At 43.7% G+C, this 24099-nt stretch overlaps 2 protein-coding genes across 2 annotated transcripts in view; one reads left to right on the plus strand and one right to left on the minus strand.

Moving 5' to 3' along the window:
* The window catches only part of C8A (complement C8 alpha chain), a 63183-nt gene extending 51334 nt beyond the window's left edge, over positions 1 to 11849 (plus strand). The window contains exons 8-11 of the mRNA XM_017543993.2: positions 498 to 632; positions 1785 to 1942; positions 6212 to 6434; positions 11310 to 11849. Coding sequence (XP_017399482.1) covers positions 498 to 632; positions 1785 to 1942; positions 6212 to 6434; positions 11310 to 11461 — 668 coding nt within the window. The 3' untranslated portion in view covers positions 11462 to 11849. The remainder of the gene's footprint in view (positions 1 to 497; positions 633 to 1784; positions 1943 to 6211; positions 6435 to 11309) is intronic.
* Positions 11850 to 22779: 10930 nt separating this feature from the next.
* The window catches only part of C8B (complement C8 beta chain), a 38343-nt gene continuing 37023 nt past the window's right edge, over positions 22780 to 24099 (minus strand). The window contains exon 12 of the mRNA XM_017543996.2: positions 22780 to 23143. Within this exon, the coding sequence (XP_017399485.1) occupies positions 22992 to 23143 (152 nt within the window). The 3' untranslated portion in view covers positions 22780 to 22991. The remainder of the gene's footprint in view (positions 23144 to 24099) is intronic.

Below are 24099 nucleotides of genomic sequence, written 5' to 3' on the forward strand. Positions count from 1 at the left end.
AATTTAGTAGCTCTGAAGAAAGAAGGAATTATTCAGCTCCAAAAGTACTTTGTGGAGTAAATGACATTTGAATGGAAGCCTTTGGAATGATGATGGAAGGGGAGGAGGAGAGGCATTCATAGTAGGGGTAAATAAGTGCAAAAGTTAAGAGTAATGGTACCCATCATGGGCCAGGCACTGAAGTAGGCACGGGGGCAAATGCAGATGGATGAGATAGAATTATTGCCTCAAAAATCACTCAATAAAAAATGGCCAAAGGAAAGAGTGCTGGTGTCTTTTACCAACTAGTATGTGCACTCCATATCTCTTTTCAAGAATTATTTTGATTGGAACCATGCAGAAGAGAAAACTGAAATTGGATTAAAGAACCAGCCTTTCAATCCACACATTTTGGACTCCAAAGCTGAAGCTAGCTTTTACTACTGTGACATAGTTGTACCATATCAAGTGTCTTTTATTAACTCAGCATTTTGTGTTTCTCTGTCTCCCTGTTGCAGGTGTTACAAGCACAGATGTCAGGAAATGTTTTGGAGGCTCCGTGGGTATTGGCTTTGCATTCTATGAAGGCAGCCTAAATGTTGGTGGAAGTTTATCAGGAGAATCTTGTAAAAGATTTGGAGATGGCAAAACTGGTAAGTGTTTAGCTATAGATGCCCTAAAAGAGAAGCCAGGCTTTCCTCTGGACATACACTGAGACATGGAAGCTATTTTTTTTCCCCAATTGATTTCATTTTAGTCAATGATCAGACTGCGTAGATGCTAAATATCCCCAAACAAATGACCTGTAGTGATTCTATTTTGAATCTATCGTGGGTTGAAAATCACCTTAGAAATATTTACCTTTGTACAGGGAACCCTCCTAGATTTCAAGTGTTAGACAAAGCTCCAAGTAAGAACTAGAATAGAAGGAATCTGGAAAATGGGGTGTTTGAATGAAGGCCCGTCATGTTACAGTTCAGAGGGAGGAAATAAGGCTGTTGAGAGAGGAGAATATGGTTACCAAGTCCAAGCTCAAAGAATAATTATTAGAGAGGGATTGCATAGGAATATTTTATGGCATTTCCTGAACAAATCAATTGGGGTGTTCATGTGTTCATTTACTCATTCATTCATCAAACAGGTATTGAGGTTTTTTTTTTTTTTTCAAGTGGGTGACACAGAGGGTACAGGGATAATGAAGAAGTTTATAGTGCAGTGGGTGAAATAAGTATTAAACAGGTTCAAGCTATTCCCATTGCAGTGGGTTACCTATATCTCAGGGCCTTAAGTCAAATTGTTTCCTCTCTCTTTTTATCCTCTCTTTATTCACCTGGCAAATGCTCACTTACCTTTGTAGACAAGTTACCTTTCTTCCTGACTGTCTTCACACCTCCTACTGTATATCTGACTAGTTTCTTTCACTGTGCCCACTGAGTCCTACAGTAACATCTATAGCACCTATAATATTTGATTGAATATATTTGGCATATAGTAGACACTGAGAAGACATTTGACATATGAACGAATGAGTGAGTGTATGAATGAATGACCACCCATTTCCTGTCCTCCCCATCCTTTTTGTGGGCTGGGCTGTCCTCCCAGTAGACTCCAGAGGATGGGTCTATTTCTGAGTCTAAGTCTTTCCCTTTTGCCTTTTCTTGCTAGCTAACCCAGAATAGTAGTCAAATGGCAAATATCTAAGGAAAACATGTCCATTTTCTTCTGAATCTCATTAGTAGGGTTTGTCAACCAGTCCTTGGGCTTTTGGGGAAGTGAGCTAATGCAGTTTATCCTCTTAATGGCAGAAAAGGACAGGAAGGCCATGGCTGTGGACAAAGTCATTTCTCTGGTGCGAGGTGGCAATTCTGGCTCGATCGGTGCCTTGACACACAACAGTAGCACCATTACATACCGTTCCTGGGGGAGGTCATTAAAGTATTATCCTGTTGTTATCGATTTTGAGGTAAGTCTTTTCGCAATTGAAGAAACTCTACGTCCATGAGGAATGAAAGTGAAGCAGACCAGATCATTTCATATTTCTTATTATGAGCCCATCAAAGAACAAGATTAAATGTAACGGCACACTGAACTGGTGGCCTTGCTTGTGCCTGGCTTCAGACCGAGGCCACTAGGGAGCTGGGGTCAGAAACTGATAATCTGGTCAGTGCCCAGTTTAACACTGGCTGTCTCAGAAGTTCCTCAGCATTAGGCCACATTCGGCAAATCATGCTTTTCATTTATACATAAAAGGCTTTAAAGATCACATGGGCTAAATTAGGGGGTGGCAAACTTTTTCTGTAAAAGGTCAAACAGTAAATATTTTAGGCTTTGTTGGCCACATACAAGCTATGATACACAAAGCAGTACTGCAAGTAGTAGTAGTTATTCTTCTTCTTTCCCTTCTTCATCAAAACTCTTTAAAAATATAAAGGTCATTCTTAGCTCAAAGGTCATATAAGAACAAGCTGTGGGTTGGACTTGGACCCAGGCTGCAATTGGCTGCTGCACTCCAAAATTATCTCATCTCCCCATTACAGGAACCTCTGGCGTAAATACGATTCCCTCCCATTAAAAAGATTAGGAAACAGGCTCTGAAAAATCATGTGAAAATGTTTGAGGTCACAGAGCTCAGAGGTGGCAATGCTCGGGTTTCAGACCTTTGGACTTCGTATCCAGTTCTCACTTCTCTCTATTCTAGCACCTTGTTAAAGCAGTGGCTCTCAACTACTAGGGGCAATTTTGCTCCGCAGAGGAAATTTAGCAATATCTGGAAATATTTTTTATATTTTTTTCACGACCCACAGTGGGGCAAAGGAGGTGTTACTGGCATCCAGGAGTCAGAGGCCAGGGATGCTGCTAAACATTCTTCTATGCACAGAGCAGCCCCTACAGCAAAGAAATATCTGGTCTCAAGTGTCAATAATGCTGAAGTTGAGAGACCCTGCCTTAAATGCTTAACTTCTCAAAGTATGGAAAACTGTATTCTAACCACAAAGGAAATAATTGTTCTATCAGTTGCCAAACTACTTCTGTCAATATGCAGTGTAGTCCATTTAAAAAAAGACTGCATTTCAGACTTTGAAGCAAAACATCATCATTTTCTCTTCCATTTTCTCTCCACCCTTGCCTAATTTTCTACATATATTTAAAATCCAGGTATGGATACAGTCCTCCTCTTAAAACATATGCTTACAGTTAAACCAAGAAGCCTATTCTAACACCCTGTTTTCTATGAAGAAAGAGGTCAGATGGATTAACCTTGATTTCATTTCTTCTTCAATAAGTAAGAGACCATTTTCACACAACCGTAATTCACATGGGGTTTGAAAATTGCTATCATCAAGCTATTAGTGATTTGAGCAAAAACTGTAAAATTGATATCAGGAGTAATATATAAGCTTTCACAGGCAATAGATGAACTTGGTATTTGCCTTGAGAAAAGCTCTGGGAAGACTGAGGGTCATCATTTGGAGAAGACCAATTCAGTCTTTTGGAAAAAAAGAACCAAGACTTTGGCAGGATTGTGTGGGAGGGAGGGGAAAGACATAATTTAGGTCACAGCTCAGCCGCCTTTTCAATGTGTGACCTTTGACAAGTTACTTCCCTCACTGAGCCTCAGTTTCCTGCTCTGTCACATAGAGATATTTCACAAGACTTGGGAAATCAGAGGTTGCTTAGTAAATGCCAGTTGAAGAAACAGGTTCAGCGCAAGACCTCAAAGCTAGCAAATGATAGAGTCCAACTCATGTTTGACTGACACTAACATCCTCAATCTCTTCACAATTCATGTTGCCCCCTGAGAAGTCGTACCCGATGCATTAAGCCACAGGCAGACTTTAGAGCAGGGAGGTAACACAGCTAGCACTGTGCTTTATAAAGAGAATGCTCACAGGGCAATAAAGTGTGATTTGAAGGAGAGAGAGATTACAGACAAGCGGAACAGGTAGGGGTTATTTGGAGCCTGATGTTCAGAGTGGAAACAGAATCTTATTCACTTGCGTATCCCCCAGAGTTCAGCAGTGCTTATTTATAACCAGTACTTAGAGTTAGTGGATGTAGAAGTCCTGTTATGCTATGTTTGTGTTATGTTATTTTGCTGTGTTGTGTTGTGTGATGTATCATTATTCTTTATCTTCTGTGACTACATTGTATCATTTGACCTCTGAGTCTTTTTTCTCATCTACAAAATGGGTACAAGATCATTGCCAATATCTTTTCAAGATCTAACATCCTAAGATCCCTTTTCTCCCCTCTCTTTCCTCCTTCAACTCCACCAGCCGACCCTATGGAGCGCTTCCTCTCTTCCTGTGGTTCCTGGAAGAGAGAGGTCTGAGGTGGGGAACTGGGTGCTGAGCCCCACTGGAAGGTCAAAGAGAAATTGCCCAATGGTCCTGGGCTTCCCTGGAACTAACAGTCATCTTTGACCAGGCCAACAGGGCAGCCTATTGTACACTGACTTCCTAACAATGGGACTGAATTCTCTGAACTTCCAGTAAGTGGTTTTCTCCCCTCGGCTGGGGGCCCTATCAGTCCTGATATTACCTGCCTGCTGACCTCAGCTGCAGCCCCTGACCACAGGCTAAAGTCTGTTTGCCACACGTCTTTCTGCACACATTTCCAGGAACCCAGCCAAAGCTATTGCCAGTGCCCTCAGTTGACTTCTGTTTCCAGGAAAGTGAGACTGCCTTAATGTGGCTCAGTCCCACTGCTGCCCTGCTCTGTGACCTTGGCAAATCACTTCCCCTCTGGGGGCCTCAGATTCCTCTCCTTTAAAATTAAAGATCTAGGGAAGATCCTTCCTTTTATGAATGTATTAAAATGTGTAACATTATAAGCATGCTGAAGATAAGCACCATATGTGCATGCAGTTTGAAAAACACAGGATTTTAGTTTTTTTTTTTTTTTCTATTATCACATGCATCTAACACAAATGGTGTTTTATTTTATGTCATTCTTCCCTTGTGCAGTAGTATCTCACATTCAGTACTTCTTTAGATCCTCATAAGAAATCTGGGAATTAAGTATTATTCCCATTTTCTGGATAATGAGGATCAGGCTTAGACAGGGGAGTTGAGTCCCAGGTCATATAGTTAGAAAGTGAGCCACATTTACTTGGCTTTTACCATGTGACAGGTCTTTCCGCTATATCATCTCCCTTAATCCTAACAATAATCCCGGAGGGTGCGATGACTATTCTCCCTTTACAGATGAGGAAGGAGGCTCTGTGTGTCATGTACCAAAGATCACACAGCTGGAAGCAGGGTAGTTGGGGTTTGAAGCCAGGTTTTCTGGCTCCAGATTCAATGCTGCTTGTGCTTCACTACTGCTTCTCAGTCGAGGCAATTCTTCCCCCTGAGAAATATTTGGCAATGTCAGGAGAGTTTTAGTTTTCACAATGGGAAAGGGGCTGCTGGCACCTAGTGGGTAGAGGCCAGGGACTCTGCTAAACAGCCTGTAATGCATAGGACAGCACACTCCTGCCAATAAAGAATTAGCCAACTTGATAGGCAATAGTGCCGAGGTTGAGAAACCCTGAACTATGGTCATGTCTGGAATGGGTTGCATCAATGTAAATAAACCCCCACCCAGCTACATCTAGCTGTCACGGTTACACCAATAGGAGAATCGCTCAGCAATGACAACAACTCTACCTATCAAGGATGTTATTAATTCCTGCATTGAAGATTGACAATCAAAACACACACTTTTCCTGCTTCTTAAACGTGGTGGAGGGGGCATATGAGTTGGCACAGATAACTTCTAAGCTCACCTGTTACTCTGGGATTAGGAGTGCACAGGTTTCAAGTTAAGAAGGTGATTCTAGTGAGGATTGCACACACTGCTCAGGATTATTGTGAGGTCAAGGGAAATGATACAGGGGAAATGCCTGTCACATGGCAAAAGCTAGGTAAATGTGGCTCACGTCCCAGCTGTGTGGCCTGGGACTCTTAACAACCTCTCTCTAAACCTGATCCTCATTATTATTTATTAATAAGTGTGTGATTCTGAGCCAGTCACTGAAACACTTTACGCCTGAATGTCTTCTGCCGGGAGGAGTTTAATACCTATGTCACAGGGTGGCTGTGAGGATCCAAGGTAGCGGGAGAGGTTGGGTGTCTGTGTCTGTACCTAACATGTAGCAGGCCTTCTAGAAGCTTGGTAGCCAGTTCTTGGGCTCTGGGAAGGTACACAGAGCCCAGAGAGGAGCCCTGTGGTCTTTCTGTACCCATAGATGCAGCCTATCCATGAGCTGCTGAGGCACACAAGCCTGGGGCCTCTAGAGGTCAAACGCCAGAACCTGCGCCGCGCCTTGGACCAGTATCTGATGGAATTCAACAGCTGCCATTGTGGGCCCTGCTTCCACAAAGGGGTGCCCATCCTCCAGGGCACCAGCTGCAGGTGCCAGTGCCACGTGGGTCACCAGGGCCCTGCCTGTGAGCAAACACAGATAAAAGGTAAGGCCTACGCATCCCCACCCAGTTTCAGCCTGGCCCAGCTCAAAGGGGCCAGTGCAGAAAGGACTTTTGGGGTTCCCAGTCCCTCTTTTCTAAGCCCTCCTAGCCACTACCCAGGAGCCACCCTTGAGAGTTCTATTACTCACCCATCACACTCAGTGGTTCTTGTGCTTTTTCCCTGCCATCAAGACCTTTTCTCAGAGGAGAATTGTTTTTCACCAAGCTGTATATGGACAACAGGATTCGTTCCTGGAGGAATGAACTGGTTTCCTGGGACTACCATAACAAATCATTACAAACTGGGTGGCTTACACCAACAAAAGTATATTGTTTCAGACTTCTGGAAGCTAGAAGTCCACAGTCAAGTGTGTTGGCTAGGTTGGTTTCTGCCAGAGACCAAGAGAGTATGTGGTCCATGCCGCCTCCTATCTTTTGGTGGTTGTCAGCAATCCTTGGCATTTCTTCGCTTATAGATGCATGACTCCGATCTCTGCCTCTGCCTTCATATGGCATTCTTCCTTCTATAACTCTGTTTCTCTTCTTATAAGAACCACCAGTCACTGGGTTAGGGCCTACCCTAATCCAACATGACCTCATTTTAATGTGATTTCATCTGCGAAAATTCTATTTCCAAATAAGCTCGTGTTCACAGGTAACGAGGGTTTGCCTTGAACATATCTTTTGGAGAAACACAATTCAACTCACTAAAAGAGATAGGTAGTTATCATTATAGTGTAAGGAGTTATGACTGAAAACAAGGTTTGGGCAAGGAAGGTTTAAATGCAGATAGCTGCAACACAAAGCAACTGGTACCAGGGAAGAAAGTTATCAAATAAGCATTAAAGAGTCCATCCCTTAAAAGCAAAGAATTCTGGGGACATGGATGTGCATCCCAGCTACTTTACTAAGTCACTGTGGGACACTGATTATTTACATCTTTCTGGGGTTTAGCTTTCTCATCTAACTTTCCTTTTAGCCCCAAGAATCTCTATGCATGTTCCAATTCCTAAGCTCCCAATTTTTCAAGCATATGAAACTGCTTGAATGGTACATACATTGATGACAAAACATATGGGCTACCTAATCATTGTATGTATTAACCTAAATTGGCTACTTCAATGAAGATAACACAAAGGGCAAAACAAAGAGGTCTAGATAGGCAAATCCAAGGTATTACAATTGACCCCTGAAAACAAAATGTTGAGCACAGGGTGAATGGTGCTGAAGCCATGTGGTCCAATGGCCACGTGAAAGAAACAGTCCAAGCACTCATCCCAGTTCACTCAATGGGGGCCTGATTAAGATGCCCCCAGAATGAAAGATGGGATAACAGAAGTCAAGAGCCCGGGATAGGATTTTTCTCTGGCGCACCAGGATCTTTGTTCTTGGTGCCACACTTCACCAGATACTGATAAAGGAAAGCAGGCAACGCAGCGATGTGGGAAGGCTCAAACCTATGTACTAAGAAGAAGATCTGGAAAGACAGGGAACTTTTGACATGGAGAAGAAAGACTTAGGAAGGACAAATCCCTCATAAACTACCATTTGAGAGAGCATGAAACTTGCATTCTATGGCCACTGAGATTAAGTTGTGGGACTAAAGGAGAGAAACTACAGCAAAGGGATGAGGGCTTAATGAGGGAGAAGTTTCTGCTGCGTGTACTGTGGCAGGAGTGAGGGAGGGGGATAGATGAGCACTTTCCAGGGAGTTGTAATGGAAGAGATTTATTCTTCTAAGGGATAGTTGGGCAAGACAGCCTCAAGATCCTTCCTACCCCCAGAATTTCTGAGTCTCTGACCTAAACAAAGGATAGCAGCATGGTGAGCAGTTGGTAGATTGAAGCTTAATATCTTTAAATGCAAAATTGAATTTAAGTATTTTAAACTTCAAACTACAAATATGAGTTTTTTTAGGATTCAAGGGGATCCTCATGTAGTAGACCTGGTTTAAAAAATGAGATGATGGTGAGTTGTTATTTCCTCATTGGAGAGTTGTTCCAAATAGGAGGCAGGATAGCATAGCTCAGGTATCAAACAGATCTTTAAGTTTTTATTTACTTATTTTTTTGAGATGAAGTCTGGCTCTGTCACCCATGCTGGAGTGCAATGGCGCGACCTTGGCTCACTGCAACCTCTGCCTCCTGGGTTCAAGCGATTCTCCCACCTCAGCCCCCCAGGTAGCTGGGACTACAGTCATGAGCCACTACACCTGGCTAATTTTTATATTTTTAGTAGTGATGAGGTTTCACCATCTTGGCCAGGCTGATCTCAAATTCCTGGCTTCAAGTGATCCACCCGCCTTGGCCTCCCAAAATGCTGGGATTACAGGCCTAAGCCACCGCATCTGGCCCAGATCTTTAATTTCTAATGCTGCCAATTCCCATCCGGGCATACCCTGTAAAATGAGATTATATTGGAAACTTCCTCAGAGGTAGTGTTGAGGATTAAACTAGTTAACACCTGTGGTAGGCTCTATTATAATAAGCAAAAGAACAGACAGCTTCCTGTGGGATGTTTCATTGGTAGAGGATTGTTCTGGATTGTTACCTGTTCAGATACCTCCTTTGTGAGCAAAAAGGGGTAGAATCTGCGTCTCAGTGAACTGCCTGTGTCCTGTGGGAGGGATGCTGAAAGAGGTAAGCCAAGAGGGTGAGTGAAAGTCAAAGACTTCATGAAGGAGCATGCAGAGAATACAAACCAAGGAGACCAACTCTCAGGGCCAAGCCTGGCACACAGTTGCCTTATGCGAATTGGAAAAAGGCACTGCCTGGTAGGTGGGTGAATTGGGAGAGAAAAAGAAAACGACTCTGGACTGATACAGTCCAGCTCCAGGGCCCAGGGCTTTCCTGACTTCTAAAGCAGGATATGGACTGTTCAAGGATTAATGAACAACAACAAAAAAAAATAACTAAGCCTTATTAGTAACAGCCATTATAGTAGCATGTATATGAACTCATTTATTTCCCCAAGAACCTTATGACATAAGTGCTATTATTAGTCCCAATTTACAGATGAAGAAACCAGAGCAGAAGGAAGGCTGAATAATTTGTTCAAGGTCACCTAGCTAGGGAATGAAAGAGCCAGGATTTGTACCCAAGACCCAATCTCTGAATCAGTACACCCTACTGAGTCACATCCTAAGAGTGAGGAAATTTGGGAAATGGGAGTAGAGGGTCTCAGACAACTTTAGTAACTATCCTTTTAGGGATTGGAAAGTAGGGTATGTACCAGTTCATGGTTATCAACCTGGCCTGGCTTAAAGGAACAGATGTGAGCTTTGCCAGAGTAATTTAATTATAGCACTCCAAGGTCGCTTAGAACCAGTGACTTTCTTGGATTCCTGTCCACACAGCATAGAGGCAGAGAGGAGAGGGAGTATGGGCTACCCAGACTTGCCTCTCCATAGTCCAGGGCCAGGCTCAGTGGCAGGCATGCTGAGACACCTGCACACATGGTGGGCATCAGAGAAGGAATGGGCATTACATAATGATCTGCAGAAAGGGAGGAGACAGAGGGCTGTTCCTGAGGTCCCATTCCTCCTGCATTCAGTTGCAGGCAGTGGACTCAGTTCATTGCAGGCAGCTCGTGGTGTTCCATCAACCTGGCTCCAAGCAAGGTATGGACATCAGGTGGCCTTGGGGCTATCATACTGAAATTTCAGCCTGATAGATACTGCGCTGGCAAGGAAGTCTGAGGTAGGGCAGTCAAATTCCTTGGAGGCCCATTACAGTCCCTGGGAATTTTCCCCGCAAGCCTTTGCCTATGGGGACCGAGGCACGGAGGTGGGAGAAAGAGACAGAGAGCCCTGCTGTGGCTGCCCCATCAGGGAGTATAATTACAGAGCTGGAGGGAACTTGGAGATGATCCAATCCAATGATCTTCACTCTGTGATCTGAGGAGCCTTGGGGTCTCAGAACCGCCCTAGCAGAGGAGGGTGAGCTTGACAGGCATCCAGCTTCAAACAGAGCAGCTCCACTTTCATCTGACTTAGAGGTTGGGGTCCATGTAAGATTTCGTTTAGGAAAAATGAAATTGTGATTAAAAAAATAATGATAGAAAAAAAACCCATGGATTAGTCTATCCTTCTCATATGACAGTGTCCAAAACTCAGGCTGAGCCCCAGGCTAGGGTGATTCTCTGAGCTAGATTTCCAGATATTCCATGGTCAGTGCATGTGTTCGGATGCTCCGTGCAGAGTCTGTTACCCTCCGCAGCTCCGTTGCCAGAGTCTGAGGGATTTTGATTTGCAGATCCTTAAAAGTTTAGCAATCTTCTCCAGAGAGGTGTCTGGCTAAACCTTTTCCCTGACTCCTTAGTGGGCCAGTGCTCCCCACTCTTCACAGCCTCCAGTGACTCTGTGTCATTCTTCCAAAAGAGCACACCTCCTGCCTCCCTCCGCTATCCGTCTTCTATGGAACTGCAGATTCCAATTTCATGAGATGAGCTCCCAGAGACCTCTTCCCACTCCATCCAGAGTTTCAAATTAAGTGCAAGGCAGTGAGCACAGAGGTCTTGGTTGGCTACCAGAAGGCATTTCCCCAAGGAGGGATTGCAGACCACTCTCAGGCAACAGATGGCCCTCCCTCCTCAATAGCAGCTCTGCAACTCCCTGGACAGAGACCCCAGGGGCAATTAAAAGCCTCTCTGCCATTATCTCTGCAGGGGAACTTCCCTTGCTACCGCTAGACTAACAAAGGAGCAAAGACCCTACATGACTTATTCACACCTCCAACAAGCTGCGGTCGGTCGACCTAAGAAGAGGAGGCCAGTCCACCTCCCAAGGGTCCAACCCACCCCTCCCTGTTCATCACTAGACAGGCCCTCCCTTCTTAGCTATACACTAACCTCTTTCTCCCTGGGAAATTTCCTCTGCAGAAGCCAAAACAGATGGGAGCTGGAGTTGCTGGAGCTCCTGGTCTGTGTGCAGAGCAGGCACCCAGGAAAGGAGGAGAGAGTGTGACAATCCTGCACCTGAGAATGGAGGGGCCTCGTGTCTAGGTTGGAAAGTACAGACGCAAGCTTGCTGAGGGCCTCTGGGCACAGGCTGGGCCAGATGCTGTGGATGTTGCCTCTTGCACTGACTATTGGATACAGACTTCTTTCAACTGAGACAAGATGCAAATCAGCACACTTTTTTCTTTGTTCTGCCCTCTTCCAGGCCTTAGACTAGATCTTGCCGTCTACAGCCAACTATTCTATTACCTACAAAATTCAATCACTTATTCAGCAACTGTGTGTTGACCGTTAATTAGAAGCTCTGTCCTGCTCACAGCACTTTGGATCATCAAAAAATAAAATAAAATAAAATAGAAAACTGAGAATGACTCAATCCATGACCAGGGATTACTTATAGGATATGAGAGACAAAGCAAGTAGACACCTGAAACAATCAATGCCCAATAAAACAAGTAGGATCAGAATTCTCTTAGTTCTTTAATAACAATATTTGTTCATTCATAGAAACATTATTAATTGTTAGGATAAGTAGACACTCTGAAATAATGAGAAAAACATTAAAAATTGACGAGTTATTTCAATTTTCCTTCATTTGAACTCATTTATTAACTCAATTAATCTCTCTAGTGCACTTAAATTCTTTCCACAAAATGTCACATTTCTCCTAATTATTTTCTCATAGAACACTTCTTTTCCTTCATTGCAGTTTTCACAACTAGTAATTATATTATCTCAGTCCATCTGGGCTGCTATAACAAAATGCCATAAATCAGGAGGCTTATAAACAACAGAAATCTATTGCTCACAGATCTAGAGGCTGGGACGTCCAAGATCAAGGCAGATTCAATGTCTGGTCAAGGTCCACTTCTCAGTTTTTACAGGACTGTCTTATTGCAGTGTCCTTACACGGCGGAAGGGGCTAGGCAGTCTCTTAGGTCCCTTCTTTAAGGGCACGTATTCCATTCATGAGGGCTCCATTCTCGTGACCTAGTCACTTCCCAAATTTCCCACCTCCTCATGCCATCACTTTGGGGTTAGAATTTCAAAGTATGAATTTCAAAGGGACACAAACATTTAGATCATAGTGTATATATTCAGTCCCACATCTCCTGTGACAATTTAAGGTCTATCTTTTCCTGAGAGATAATAATCTTCAGGGCAGAAGTCAGGTTTATTTTGTTTATCACTGTAGCCCCTGAGGCCAGGCTCATGCCTTAAATATTACAGGGACTTAGTAAGTAGTTGTGATTAAGTAAGTGAATGAATTGAAGAATCAGTTCATAGACGGGGTGCACATTGGTCAGCCTCCCAGAGTGGACAGTGGATTTGAAGAGGCCAAAATCCACCTCCTCTGACCCATCCCTGAGAGAGCCAATCACACCAGCCAGCCTCAGAGCTCCACAGCACTCCAATCATGTCTCAAATAGAGAACATGTTAGGTAGCACTGAATGTTCTGTTTATCCATCAGTTTCCCCTATTAGATGGTGAGCTCCTTGAAGGCCAAATCTACAATCCTAGGGTTTAGTAGGTACTCAAGAAATGTCTGGTGTCTGACGTATATATTGATGCATCAAGTCCTCCCAGAGTCCTCAATCTTCTTAAAGTGACAATAAGACTTATGTATAGGAAACAACTGGAGGAAGTTTTAGGGAAATTAATTGTTGAGTTAATGCCAAAATATGTAGCACACAAAATAAGTGCTGAAGGAGGCCAGGTGGGAGAGAGATTTACCTTTCCATGAGTGTGTATGTTGTGAATGGCATGGGGCTTGCCTCAGGCCCTGAAGTTCTTTTCAACTAGGCAAACAGGGAAGAGATCTCTCAGACAGAAATTCAGCATGAGACAAAGTCTGAAAGTGAGAAAGAAAATTGGGTGGGGGGTGTGCAGCTGCATATATGTTGGGAATGGGGAGTGGGAATATAATGCATGTAAATAAAATGAGGCACATGAAACACTTTGGCACCATGCCTGTCACACAGGATATTATTAACATCATGCTTATCATTATTATTAAGACTATTATTAATTAAAGCATGTGATTTAGAAGTTCATTTCTAAACTCTTTAGATCTTCTATCTGAAAGAAGAAAAAAGACTGTCTTATTGCTTTTCATCCTGTCATTAATTTGGTTTTTACTTTTTAACATATTAATAATTAACCTACATTCATTATTTACTGAGTAGTGAAAGTTACATGCTAGAAAGTGACCAGGGGCCAAATTGACCAGGTCACGTGGGCACTGTACAGAGAACATTTGTTCTTGACCTAAAAATGCCTTGGTTGCATGTTAGAATCACCTGAGGAGTTTTTAAAACACTGATATCTATAGGCTGCACCTCAAATCAATTAAATCTGAATCCCTGGGGGTAAGGACCAGACATTTGTAGGTTTTGTTTGTTTGTTTTGTTTGTTTTTGAGACAAAGTCTTGCTCTGTTGCCCAGGCTGGAGTGCAGGGGCGTGACCTCAGCTCACTGCAACCTCCGCCTCCCAGGTTCAAGCAATTCTCCTGCCTTAGCCTCCTGAGTAGCCATGGCTACAGGCACATGCCACCACACCCAGCTAATTTTCATGTTTGTAGTAGAGATGAGGTTTTATCTTATTGGTCAGGCTGGTCTCGAACTCCTGACCTACGGTGAGGTGATCCACCTTCCTCGTCCTCTCAAAGTGCTGGGATTACAGACATGAGCCACCACGCCTGGCCTGACATCCTTAGTTTTAGAAGTTCCCCAAGTGCAGCCCAGGTTGAGACTCTTGAGAATAGAAGAATCGTTATATGTGCATGGGTAACAGGGACAAAACAAAAAGGAAGGGACAGCAAAGTTATTTGTGCTGTTTTAACTAGTCTTATGCAAGATCTCTTACGGTTTGTTTTCTAACTCCTATTGTGCAGCTAAGGAAACTGGATCTCAGTGAGGTTGAGCCTCATGGGTCGCAGAGCACAGAGCAGGCCAGGTCACAAAGCACCCTTTGCTCTTGTCTGCAGATGGAGGGATTTGGAGGATAGTATGTGGGGCGCAGGGGAGAGGAAGAAACCAGAGGCAGGGAGGCTCATCAGGAGGTAAGTGTAGTAACCTGGGCACAAGATGAGAACTTTGAGATTAGGTAATTGCCTGGATCATTTGTGAGCGAAAACCGCTGGCTGAGCAATGCCATTTTCCTATCTTCTGAGCCAGAGAACCCAAGCCAGTGTCTGTCGCACTCCTTTGAGGATGCTACGTCCCCAGAAGTTTTAGAAATTAAAATACAGTGGCAGTTTTAAACATAGCAACCCTTTACTACATCAGCAGCTTTCCCTCTTCAAGAATGACTGGCTCTCACACAGCAAAAAGCATAAAATTCATCCGATGCATTTTCCCTTAGGTCTTTTAAGATCTATGGTTTTATAGGTAGTGGGTGTAAATACATGGTTTAAAGACATAATCTTCAGCTTGATAACGTGTCTTTTGAAAAGTAAATTAATGACAGAATAAAAAGCAATAAGGAGAGGCTTTTTTCTTTTTTTTCTTTTTTGAGAGAAAGGAAGATCTAAAGAGCTCGTCATTCAATGAATCTCTTCTGAACTATATGCCTTTAAGGTGAAGAAAATGGACAGAGAGAAAGGGTAGGCTTCAAAAGCCACATTGCAGAAATGAGAGATGGCAAAGTGAAGCTACTGACTGCCACGAGAGGAAGGGGGTGTGACACGGATTAGCAGAATGGCATGAAGAAAATTACGGTGCTATCCCTTCACTTCAGAAATGGGCAAAACACTCTCCGGAGATCTCTTGTGCAGGCCCCATGCTGGGTGCTGGAGGTTCAGAAATGGATCAGACATGGTCCTATCCCTGAAAGAATTCAGGGATGGAACCATGCAAGAGTCCATCAAATCAAGTTAAAAAAAATTCCTCACTGATGGCAGCCTGGTAAGGGAGATCTGTGAACAATGGCAATAGGTCCCAGGCAGCAGGAAGCCCAGCGGCCTGTGGGAGATAACCAGCTGTGAGAGCAGGGCAGGCAGCCAGGACATGGCCAGCAGAGTCTCAGACACAGTGAGAGCTGGAGCATCATAGAAAGCAGAAGGAGGGGCTCGATTCTGCAGGGAAAATGTGTAAAGTGACAGAGCTGGAAAACCAGGAGATAGAGTGCGGGGCAATTTTTGTTCAGCTCTTTGGGTAATGGTGCTGGAATTTGTCAGGCTGGAGATGACTGAGTATGGAATTCCGGCTTGGTCACTGGGCCTTTCCTGAGGGCAGTCAGTGCTTGGTTCCAGGGAGATTCCCACAGACAGCCCCTTTCCCGATTACCCCGGGATGCTCTGGGGCTTTCAGCAGCCCACAGCTATTGCTATAAAGGCTATGAATTTCAAACTGGATTCATAAAGCACATCTCTGACGTACCCCCTCCACCTTTATCTCTCTGATTGGATTCTATGGGCCAACTGTGCTAGAAATCTATTGTCCCTGAGGTGAGGAACAAAGCTCTGTGTGACTAGCCCTCAGCTCCCTTTCATTTCCTTCCCTTCAGTTCTTCATGCTGCTCCAGCCATGCAGGCCCTTTTGCCATTCCTCATGCACACCAGGCCCTCCCCTCCTCAGGACCTTTTTACCTGCTGTCCTCTCTGCCTGCAATGCTCACCATCTAAGTGTGCTCATCCATAGCTCACTTCCTCATTTCATGCAAGCCTTTGCTCAGGCATCACCTCTCCAAAGACCTCTCTGTCCACCCTATGTAAAGAGGCTCGCCCTTATCTTCATTTATTTTTCTCATGCAGAATTACCATTACCTGACATTATAGATTTGTTTATTTCTTCTTTTTTTTTTTCTCATATGTTATGGACAGCATGTTTGTGTAATCCCAAATTCCTATGTTGAAATCCTAATCCCTAATGGGATGGTATTAGGAGGTGGGGCCTTTGGGAGTGGATAGGTCATGAAGATGGAGTCCTCATGTTGGGATTAGTGCCCTTATAAGGAGAGACACAAGAGAGCTTGCTTCTTTCTCCAATCTGCCATGTGAGGATACAAGAAGAAGATAGCAGTCTACAAACAGAAAGAGTGACTCATTAGACACATATGAAGCTGGCACCTTGCTCTTGGAGTTACCAGCCTCCAGAACTGTGAGAAATAAATGCCCGTTGCTTAAGCCATCCAGTCTACTGTATTCTTCTATAGCAGTCTGAAACGACTAAGACAGTGTGACTCCCCCCCATTATTAAGCAAGCCTTTTCATGATTAGATCCCCAGTACCGAATAGTATTTAGCCTCAGTAAGAGTTCAATAAACATTTATTGAATTAAAAAACTATTTCCAATTTAGTTCCCCAAATAGGTCAGGCCTTTTATTGCTTCCAGTCTTTGCATATACTATTCCTGGAAGCACTACCTCACTGCCACTTCTCAGCTCCCGTCTCCTCCTAGCCCTTCACCAGCACTCTCCATGGTATAGGTTAGGTGTGCATTCATCTGGAAAGCCAATCGTGACCCCTTCCGTTACCCCACACTTCATCAGGTCCTCCTCCCTCACATAGCTCTGTATTCCAGCATTTTCCATGCTCGCTCCATCCCTATAGCCTAGTTGTGTGTCTACCTGACCCAGTGACTTCCTGCAGGGTAAGTGGGGAATCCTATTTACCACTGAAGCTCTAGCACCTAGCATCATACTTCGTACATAGAAAATTTCCAGGAAGACTTTGTTGGCTGCTATTGTCTCTGGTTTCTCTGTGCTGGAGGTAAACACTCTAGAATGGCTTTTGTGTCTAGCATACAGAAACCTAATGGAGGCGAAACCTAATGGAAGACACCTTTACAGGACTGCTGAGTCCTGCAACCTTCCCAGTATGTCAGAGGACAGCCAAGCTCACACCATTCTTGAAGGCTGCACAGATTCAAGAGAGAGCCGATCTTTTTCACCTTAGTGAAGGGAAGTCCATCAAATTGAGTTAAAAATTCCTCATTCATGGCCTTAAGATTTCCTCTCTTCCCCTGGGAGAGATAAAGGAAAATATGTTTTCCTTCTATATTAACAGCTTAAAATGTGAGATAAATCCTCCCGTCCTAACCTGTTTTTAACAAATGGACTCTGCTGACCAGTGGCATGATACATGTCTGACAGGTCTATTTATCCATTCTATTTCTTTAGAGATAGCAGCTAAGAAGTTTTATCTATGACTTGTCTCCCTCCCCCATTCCCATTTTCCTAACCAAGCATGTGGAGCAAGCATTTGATGGATGGGCGGTGTTTGGGATAAAAGGGGCCAGAATCAGATAGTTTTCAGGATGTGAGCAAACTGGCTTATTAACAAGGAGTCTCTGGCAGGAGGTGGTGAGGGAAGGAGGGGTGGATACAAACAATGGCCAATGATGGATAAAGGAACACCTGGGGTTGCAAGGTGTAGACTCCAGATAACTGGTGGATGCAGCCAGCAGCGATAATGGGAGAGCCCAGGCTCCAGCACGGCCTCCTAGGCAGAGGTGAATGTCAGACCAGCCACTTGACTCCCTTTGACAATCCTCTGAGAATTCCCCACTGCAAATGCAATCACTATTTCTTTTCGTTTTTCTTTTTGTAAAATGCATCCAACTGCTGAAAGAGACAGATACTAGGCAGGGTAAAAAGAGGCAAAAGTTAGGCGGTACTGTTTTGTTCAGCACCCCAAGAATGTTAATCCTTAACACTTGTGCGCTGGAGTTTAATGGCCTCCTTTTCTGATGAGGACACTGAGGCCAAGAAAGGAAAAGTGACTTGACTCAAGTCATGCAGCTAGGAAGTAATGGCGTTGGGGTGTTATACCTCTGTCTGTCTATTGCAAAGCCCTCCAAACCCACTTGGTTTCTCTGTGGCAGGGATGTCAGACCAAGGGCCTTTCTCTGCCCCTTCCATATAAGCAGGTAGGTGGGCATTTGCTCTACGGATGAAGCTGGATCTGCCTCTGCTGTTGTAGGAGACGTGAGGGCTGAGGCTGTAGCCCTTGGACTGAGCTCTGCGGCTTTCAAGCTGTGTGGTCTTGGGCAAATCACTCAGGTTCTCCGAGGCTCTGTCTCATCACCTGTCAAAAGCAGATAATAAATCCTTCCTGTTGCAGGCATTGAGAGGATTAAGCTGGATAAGGTATGTGAAAGTTCTTTGTAACTCATAATGCCCTCTGCAAATATTAGTTATTATGCTGATACATTTTCCCTTAATAACGCAGAGCTTGGGATATAAAAACCCTCCATGCCCTTTATTAAGACATTTCCTAGGAGCTAAGCTATTTTATGTCTTTTTGTTCTTGTATGTTATAGTGGGTTTTACACTGAAATGTCTTTAAAGCAGTTTTAAATGACTTAAAAAATAACGAACCTGTTTTTCTTGTTAATGTTTTGAAAATCCCGGAAATGATGATAGTAATGACATAGCTAATTATGGACTGCTTACTAAATCCAGGGTGCTCTCCTAAATGCAGTAATTCACATAATGTTCACAAAGCCCCAGGAGGCTGATACTGCCACCATCCCATCTTACAGATGAGGAAATGGAGACACACACAGATACATAACTTGTATAAGGTCACAAGGCAGTAAGCCACAAACACCAGTAGTCTGGCTTCTAAGCACTATGCTATTTGGCCTCTCTCTAAGCTGTCCTTCCAGTTTTGCCTAAAATGTTGTGATAACACTCCCCGGTATCTCCACAAACAGATCCCTGAGTTTTTTAATACCTCACTATTGAAATCTGGCCTAACATTTAAGAATGATAACTCAAAGAGGAAAACACAGCATAGAAAAATCTGATTTCATGCCAATGTTCAATAAACAGGGAATCTCAAAGACCTAATGTGTACTACACCAATGTGTTGCCATTAGGCTTTATGTGGCCATTGCAGGTTTAAAACTGACGTAGAGATGAGAACACTGAGGATGAGGCAGAATGTTGGAAGATGCTTTTTTTTTTTTGAATTTCCCCTTTCCTACCCCTACCACATAGTAGGCAGGCCTTTTAAAATCTCTTAAGCCTTGGTTTTCTCATCAACTTGTAAATGTGCTTCTCAGGGTTACTCCACCAATAATTGCAGAGTTTTTGTTCCCTTCCTTGGCAAAGCTTCCTTGGGATTCCTGGCTATCCCCAGGAGGTGTCAACAATATCATGTCCAAATGGGTATTTTCAGTTCCTTCATGACATCAGCTGGTTTTCCTTTCCTTTGGTTTCACTTTGTTCTTGCACTGCTGACCACAAAGCCACATGAAGGTGCCTATCATTCACTATTATGTGGGTTTCCCCTATCGTAGGGGTTGCTCTGTCCCTACACTCATGATGCCACTATCATAAACTACAAATTCACTAAAGGTTCTCCCCAGTATGAGAAAGTTCTTCCCTAGGCCCTACTCATTCCTTTCATTAACTCATTAATTACACAATTATTTATTGATGGTCTACTTGTGCCAGTCGCTGAACTTATATGTTAGCGCCATAGTCCCTGTCCCTGCCTTCATGGATGCTATATTTGAGAATGAATAAGTAACTCTGCAAAGTCTACAAACATTGATGAGTAAACATGATGTCACAAAACAAAATGGTATCTCCATTTTCAGACTTTCAGACTTATCTCTATTATAACGGGGGAAGTACAGGGTGAAATGAAAACAGAGAGTAGACATCTCTCTCTTAACCTAATGGAAGCAAGGAAGGCTGTATGAAAGAAGAGACAGCTGAGACGTGGAGGAGGAGTAAGGAATTGGCTTCAACAGGAGAGTGAGTGGTGGGGCTGCTGTGTGCAAGGTCCTATGGCCAGTATGTTTTCCCACCAAGGTGCAGATCATGAAGGTCCTGAGGAATACCACACTGATTCCCTCAAGAGCTTTCTGTGCCAGGCCCACTTTCTCCTGAGGACATTTTTGTATAAGTGCCTGGGAGCAGGCCAGAGTCCTCTTCTTTAAGACAGAGTTGACTTTTCCTTCTGTCTGGATTCTCTACCAGCAAGTGCTCTTTCTCTTGAGCTCTGCATCCCATCCTGACTTCTATAGTTGACTCATTCATCATAAGGATCTACTTTCCATTTGAAGCTTTCTCTACATGTCATCCAATGATTCTATTAATATCTACCCTATGAAGTTCAGATGAAGACTGAATAAGATAATGTAGGTTAAGAGGCTTCATAAACTGGGAAGTGCTCTATAATTGGCAGCTACTACTATTATTGCTATTGTTAAACTAATTATAATAATTATTACTCCTGCAGAAGTTATGTTATTAGTCCAAGGTCACACGGGAAGCCTCCCATCTGGACATTAAGCACACGGAGCTAACAGCATTTCAAAGATTTATGCTCTGAGATGCAAAAATCTCCCACATCCAGGTGTCTTGTGCTATGTTCGAGCTCCCAGGACCACAGCCAAACTGCGTTGCCTGGACTCTGCCCGTCGGATACCATAGCTCCTTCACCAGCACACCAGTGTAAGCTGCAGTTGCCAAGATTTTCCAAAAGCACAGTTCGCATTTATTTTGTTTAATTCTTACCCTATGTTTCAGCCTCCTCCAAAATGCATTTGATTGCAGAAAGAGCCACGTGGGGAAGTTAAGCTCACAAATAAGTATATAATTATTACACAGTTTAGCAACGCCTGGGCGTCACCCGGGTATTCACCGGTGCTCCAAAATTCAATTGTCACTCCTTCAAGACCATATTTAATAGGATAAACAATTTCTGCTAAATGCAATAAATGTGAACCTGGGCTGTCATCTCCATAATCAACACAAATTTCCCATTAGAAACAGTGGCGGTGATTGAGATTCAGAATTTAATTTGGCAGCGCTCGCTTCAACGTGCTAGTGTCAGCTTCATGGGAGCCTCCCATCAACCAAAGACAGAATCGCTCTTCCCTGTCTCGAGAGAATCTTAAAATAAGATAGATTATAACTCAAGACAATTATACAGCTTCCGTATAATGAAAGAGATAAAACATTATTGGATTATTCTGTTGAAATAACAGCAGACGGCCAAGCAATAATATTAAACCAAACAAGAGCCCAGACCCGTCAGCTCAATTGCAGGGGCCACGGGGAAGCGGGAAGGCGGGCAGGATCGCCACACTGGATGCAGGAACCCCTAGCAGAACCATAGCAGCTACCTCTGATAGCTGCTCTGTGGACTCAATTCCAGATAGCTAGTTGGGCGAGATTGCTGTGTGCCAGTAACCAAAGCTTGGTGTCATATGTTAAGGTCTCAGGCCCCAGCATCAGACCCAATGGTAAACTCTAAGCAGATGATTTAGCTAAAAATCAATGGGTTGAATCAACAGGATGAACGAATTCACCTTTAACCATCTGCTTTTTACCCCACCAACTTTATTTCAACAAATTCACCTGAAGTACTTCAATCAGACAGGAGGAGCTCAAGAGCAAAGAAAGACTTCCGGGATGTTTTAATGTGATGGAACGAATGAGAGAAATAAAGCTTAAATGCTCACTTGACAATCCAGAAAATTAAAATTTTATTTCTGGTAGCCCAGAGAAAAATTGTCTTCTTATTCTCTTCTTCAAGCCTCCCTCCATACCCGCAAAATGGTATTTGCACAAGAGTGTAAGTGAGCAAAGTAGAAAGTACAGTTTTGTGGGGGAGGTAGGGAACCATTTACCTTGCACATACCCAAAGCCATCCACTTAAAATTCTCTTTCACATATTTCCTCTTCCAGCCACCATGATTTTCTCTTCTTTTTCAACTTTCTCTCCTTCAGGGATCAGTTTCCTTGGCTCTTGTCTACAGCTCAGGATCTTCTCTGGGAACCTATCCATGCCACTCCTTTATGAAGCACAATTCCACTCTGCCCCAGAACTCCTGCTGCCAACATGCACAGCCACACCCTTCCTATGCTCAGCATCCACGTGAGCTGGGGGACCAGGATCCTCTCTCCTCAGAAGGGAATGGCTGGAGATTTGTCAATCACACACAGTAATTTCTGCTGCATTTTGTTTCATGAAAAATTATTTGTTAATCAGATACTCATTTACTAAGAGGTGAGAGAGTATCATGATTAAGAACTCAAAACTCTAGAGCCTGAGTTTACAGCCCAGGTCTGCCACTTTCTGTGTAACAGTGGACAAATTGCTTAAGTGCTCTAAGTCTCAGTTCCCCCAGCTGTTACAGCATCTACCTTATAAGGTTGTTAGAGGATGGAAGGGATTAGTACACAGAATTCATGGCTGACACATAGTAATCATCCAATAAACAGGAACTACCGTTATTATTGAACAAGACCTTGTACTCATCAAGGAAAGAAAAAGTTAATGTTCATTCATTGATTCATTATTAAGCACCTACTATATGCCAGTCACAGCTAGAGAATGGAACTGAAATGTGAACAACTTCCTGGCTGGTAGTCAATATGAGTGAAATAAAATTGTAGTGTGAGTAAGGTGAGGATTACAAAGATGCTTAAGCCTTTAACTCAGTATTTATTTAAATCAACTTGCATTTTACAGGCTAATATCTTTATTTTAAACAGCTTCCATGGCACTGCCTCCTGTCCTTCTACGAACCCCAGGTGGAAGCTGGTGTAGGGATGAGCTGGCCTGGGGGCTTGAGGGCTCAGGCCTCTCACTGTATGCATCCCGCTGCTGTATCATCTGCAAGGAGCATTCCCATCGCTAGCAGTTAAGTGTTTCTGAAGCAGGGCCTGAGCAGGGGCTGCCCCCATTTTGAGGAGGTGGATTGTTACACTGCCTTTGTCTTGTCTTACGTCCTCCAGAGCATGAAGACCAATTTGACCAGCAATTCCACTTCCCATCAATAGGGATACCTATAAGAAAGAAGGTCCACAAACATCAGTTAGCCCTTCTTAGATTTCTGGTGCCTTACTGGGATTGGATGAGGTATGTAAGCCAAAAGGTTTTGGGAGTCTGAATCTCTGAGCTCCCTGCTTCAGTTGACTGGCCAGCTTCCTGGCTATTGTACTTGTCATGCTCCTGCCTACCACAAGGCCTTTGCATATGCTTTCCCCCCTTGCCCAGAAAACTCTTCCCTCCTCTAATCACCTGGTCAATCCAATTCACCTCTTGGATCTCAGTGAAAGTGTAATTTCCTCAGTTAAAAACTTCTCTGACCATCCCCAACTCCCCATCAACTGTGACTCCTAACTCTCCATCAATTCCTTGTATCTTAAGTTATCTGAGCATTTTGTAGCAGTTGTTACAATTTAAACTTTAAAGGCGTTTATGGGACAATTCAAAGGATATTGGCCTTCCTTTCCAAAGCACAATCTCCATTGTGACAGGGGCTATATCCAATTTGTTCACACAGCACCTAGGCTGGCACACAGGAGGCCCTTACTAAACATGTGTTAAATGGATGGATGGATGGATGGATGGATGGTTGGATGGATGGATGAATGCTTTCCAGCTCAGACAGTTTCCAGCTATGGGATGCTGGATAGGTACCTTCTTCTCAGCTTATATAATGGGAGCTGTGTTATCTACTGTGAGCACTGGATGCTGTAGATGAGGTGACAACAGACATTGGTGCTTTCCACTTCCTGACATTTGGCTTTCACTTGAGGATTTTTGAATGTTGGTGAGATTGGTAAGTCATCAATGACTTCAATCATATCATGTGTCCAGCTTTGCCATTATCTCACAGTGTAATTCTGGGTAAATTACTTAAAAATGAGAGAGCTAGAGTGCATGGTTTCCAAGGGCTCCTCCCACCCATAGGAATCCTGTGGAGGTGTGACTGCACACTCACTGGGAAGATGACTGC

The sequence above is a fragment of the Cebus imitator genome, unplaced genomic scaffold (genome assembly GCF_001604975.1).
Source record: "Cebus imitator isolate Cc_AM_T3 unplaced genomic scaffold, Cebus_imitator-1.0 Scaffold163, whole genome shotgun sequence".
Lineage (NCBI taxonomy): Eukaryota > Metazoa > Chordata > Mammalia > Primates > Cebidae > Cebus > Cebus imitator.